This window comes from Nuphar pumila, chromosome 16 (assembly GCF_984573655.1).
Source record: "Nuphar pumila chromosome 16, dmNupPumi1.hap1.1, whole genome shotgun sequence".
NCBI lineage: Eukaryota > Viridiplantae > Streptophyta > Magnoliopsida > Nymphaeales > Nymphaeaceae > Nuphar > Nuphar pumila.
The window spans coordinates 6,306,638-6,309,470 of record NC_143264.1 but is presented as its reverse complement, the minus strand read 5'-3'; the positions used below and the strand labels follow the sequence as shown (position 1 = coordinate 6,309,470).

Genomic DNA, 2,833 nt, shown 5'->3' with positions numbered 1-2,833 from the left:
CATATTCGAGTTAACATTCAAAACCTGATGCATAAAATCTTGGTAGATGTTTATGCGATCTTGCGTATGCATCTTAGTGATCTTCCACTCCCTCCTGCTGATGCTACCTATCCTTTGTCGCAATCTGGGCAAGCGGCTCCGGCGTGAGCCCATTTTATCTGTCTAATGTTCTTTTCTCTTGTGCTTTCTTTATTTGTTTTGGCTTTTGTTCTTGTTCAGTTCATGGGTTCAACATTTTGTTGATCTTCATGAATGGTAATGTTGAATTACTTTAGGCTCAAAGCATTAGATTCGTTATAAAATATAAAGGGAAAAAGGGCACATGCAATTTGCTAAAAGCAAATTATAGAGCCAACAATCTCATATTCTATTGCTATAGCAATCCATCCAATAGTATGTACCCAAATTGCAATAAACAAAACCAGCAAGAAAGATAGAGATATGATACTCAGTCAAAAGTCAAAAGATCAAAACTCGGTGGAGTTGGACGCAGACGTGAGCCGCTTATGGCGGTTCCGAGCCGGCACCACTGGCTCATCAGCATCGAAGCCATCATCGGCATCAGCTTCGATGCCTGCCAACGGCGATGACGAACAGCCCTTCATCAGCATCAGCAGCTTCCCCGCCCTCTCCCTAGCCCGGTCGCTGCCCCGCTCAGCCACCTCGGCTAGCACCTCCATTGCGCCGGCTTCCCGAGCCAAGCCCTTGAACCTCCAGCTATCCCGTGCCAACATGCACAGCGCTGCAACACTGTGCTCGCGGACCACTGCAGCGTATCGCTCACCCTTCTCCTTGTGCCAGCTCTCCGCGATCAAGCCGACCAGCGCTGCGACTGCATTAGCATCGAGCATCGCTGCTCGTCCCTCAGTGCCAGCCGCTATGTTGCACAGTATGAGCACAGCTCGGCTTGCCAGGCTCGGCTCATCCCCCCGAGCCAGCGCCAGCAGCTTCGGCAGGGCGCCAGCCCGCATTAGCTTGGCGCGGTTGACCCGAACGAACGACAGGTGGTAGAGTGCCATGGCAGCATCCAGCTTGGCGCGGCTGTCCCGGCTGGAGCCGAGCAGATGAACCAGGGGCTGGACTGCACCGAGCACGCCGAGCGCCGTCTTGTTCTCGTTGTCCAGGGACAAGCTGAAGACGGCTCCGGTCGCGTGCTCCTGGGCCTCCACGTGTCCTCCCTTCAGCACATCGATTAACGTGGGAACCAATCCTGACCGCACGATCTTGACCTTGTTGACCTTCTCGAGAGATAGGTTGACTAGGGCCGCCACGGCATTGACGTGGACTCCAGCGTACCGTGACGTCATCGACGCGCCTAAGCACTTGAGGAGCTCGCGGGTGCAGAGCCTCACACGTGCATCCGTGTCTTCACGTGTCAGATTCCGGATCGAGATCACGGCCTCTTCCTGATCCGAAACGATTCCAGACCTCATCCTCGCCACGAGCTCAGAGGACTCCCCCGAGTCTATCGGCGGCTCGGACGAGATCGAAACGGAGCTGAACGAGGTCCAGAGGCAGGCCGGCTTGGTGTCGAGGTCGAGCGGAGGTGCCGAGACGATGGAGCCCGAGTCAGAGGAATCGAAGCGATCGACCCGGCGGTTCACCTCCGTTGCCGCGAACGAGATACCCACGGCCGGGTCGCTGTGAACTCTGTCAAGGATCCGGTCCATCTGCGAGACCGACTCGGAAGAGTCGGATATACTGCGTCGGGTATCGTTCGAGCACACGTTTATTCTGGGGTTCCGGTTCGTATGTGAATCCGATTCAGGTGAGTCGATGTGAACCAGTCGGAGATCCGTTTCCGAGGCGGCCAAAGAAGTGTCGTCCAGGGTCCGGTACGATTGAGAAACCGAGTCGGACGAGTGAGAGCGATCGACTCGAACATTCGTTTCGGAGGCAGACGAGAGATCGGCAGCCGGATCGACGATGCGGGAAGAGTCCTCCGGCGAGGAGCAGGTGTCTAGAAACTTCCGGGCGAGACCGCTAGCGGTTTCCGGGTCGGGAGGGTCGGGTGGGGGGAGGCCAGAGTCGCGGCACCAGTTGGCGATGGCGATCTTCAGGGCGATGTTGGGGATGAGAGAAGTGGTGGTGGTGGTGGTGAAGAGGTGGTGGAGAGGGAGGGAGAGGAGGGACTCGATGCATCGGCGCTCGAAGGACTGGCCTGACGGGACGATGACGGGGTCAGCCATGAGGGCGTTGGAGATGGGGCAGAGGAATTCCGGCGGTGGCGCTCTCTGCCGTGGCTGCCGGAAGTGGAACAAGATCCTCCACTTGTTCTTGCTGCTACCCATCTCTCTCTCTCTCTCTCAAAATGGGTAGGAGCTATAAGCCTAGAATCTATTGAAATGAAATGGGGGTTGTGGGATTTCTATGGCTGACCCCTCTCTCTCTCTCTCTTTGAAATATGAAGGAAAAGTCTCTGGGTAACAAGGGGAAGTCGGAGAGAGAGAGAGAGAGAGAGGTGTCATCAGTCACTTTCCTGACGCTTATCCCTAAAATGATAGTGATTTTTTTTCTCTGCGATATTTCGGGATAGCCACTACCCCCAACTATTTTTTTTAACCGGAGCCTGTCGAACCCACGGTATTATGTTGGCAGCGTAAAACTCCAAGGCTATTATACCTGTTTTCGAAACCTACGTTAAGCATCGGAGAGAGGTGATGCTCATAAGTATCAACACCCTTTTGGCTTGCTAGTTTTAGTTTTAACTTGGAACCATAAGATATCACTATTCACTGGGATTGTCCAGAACGAGACAACGAGCCATCTGCAGAGAGTAGTGTGGAGCTCTATTAAGTGAAAAATATATTGAATGAATTAGTTTGATTGATGA

General features: G+C 53.8%; 1 protein-coding gene across 1 annotated transcript; it reads right to left on the bottom strand.

Moving 5' to 3' along the window:
- Window positions 1-328: 328 nt before the first annotated feature.
- LOC149812791 (U-box domain-containing protein 39-like) lies at window positions 329-2,400 on the bottom strand. Its single transcript, XM_089991783.1, has one exon. It carries the CDS (start codon window positions 2,289-2,291, stop codon window positions 468-470), a length of 1,824 nt encoding a protein of 607 aa, XP_089847909.1. The 5' UTR covers window positions 2,292-2,400; the 3' UTR covers window positions 329-467.
- Between the last annotated feature and the right edge of the window lie 433 nt (window positions 2,401-2,833).

Coding starts and splice junctions, on each gene's coding strand:
- LOC149812791 (XM_089991783.1), bottom strand. CDS start 2,291: ATGGGTAGCAGCAAGAACAAGTGGAGGATCTTGTTCCACTTCCGGCAG.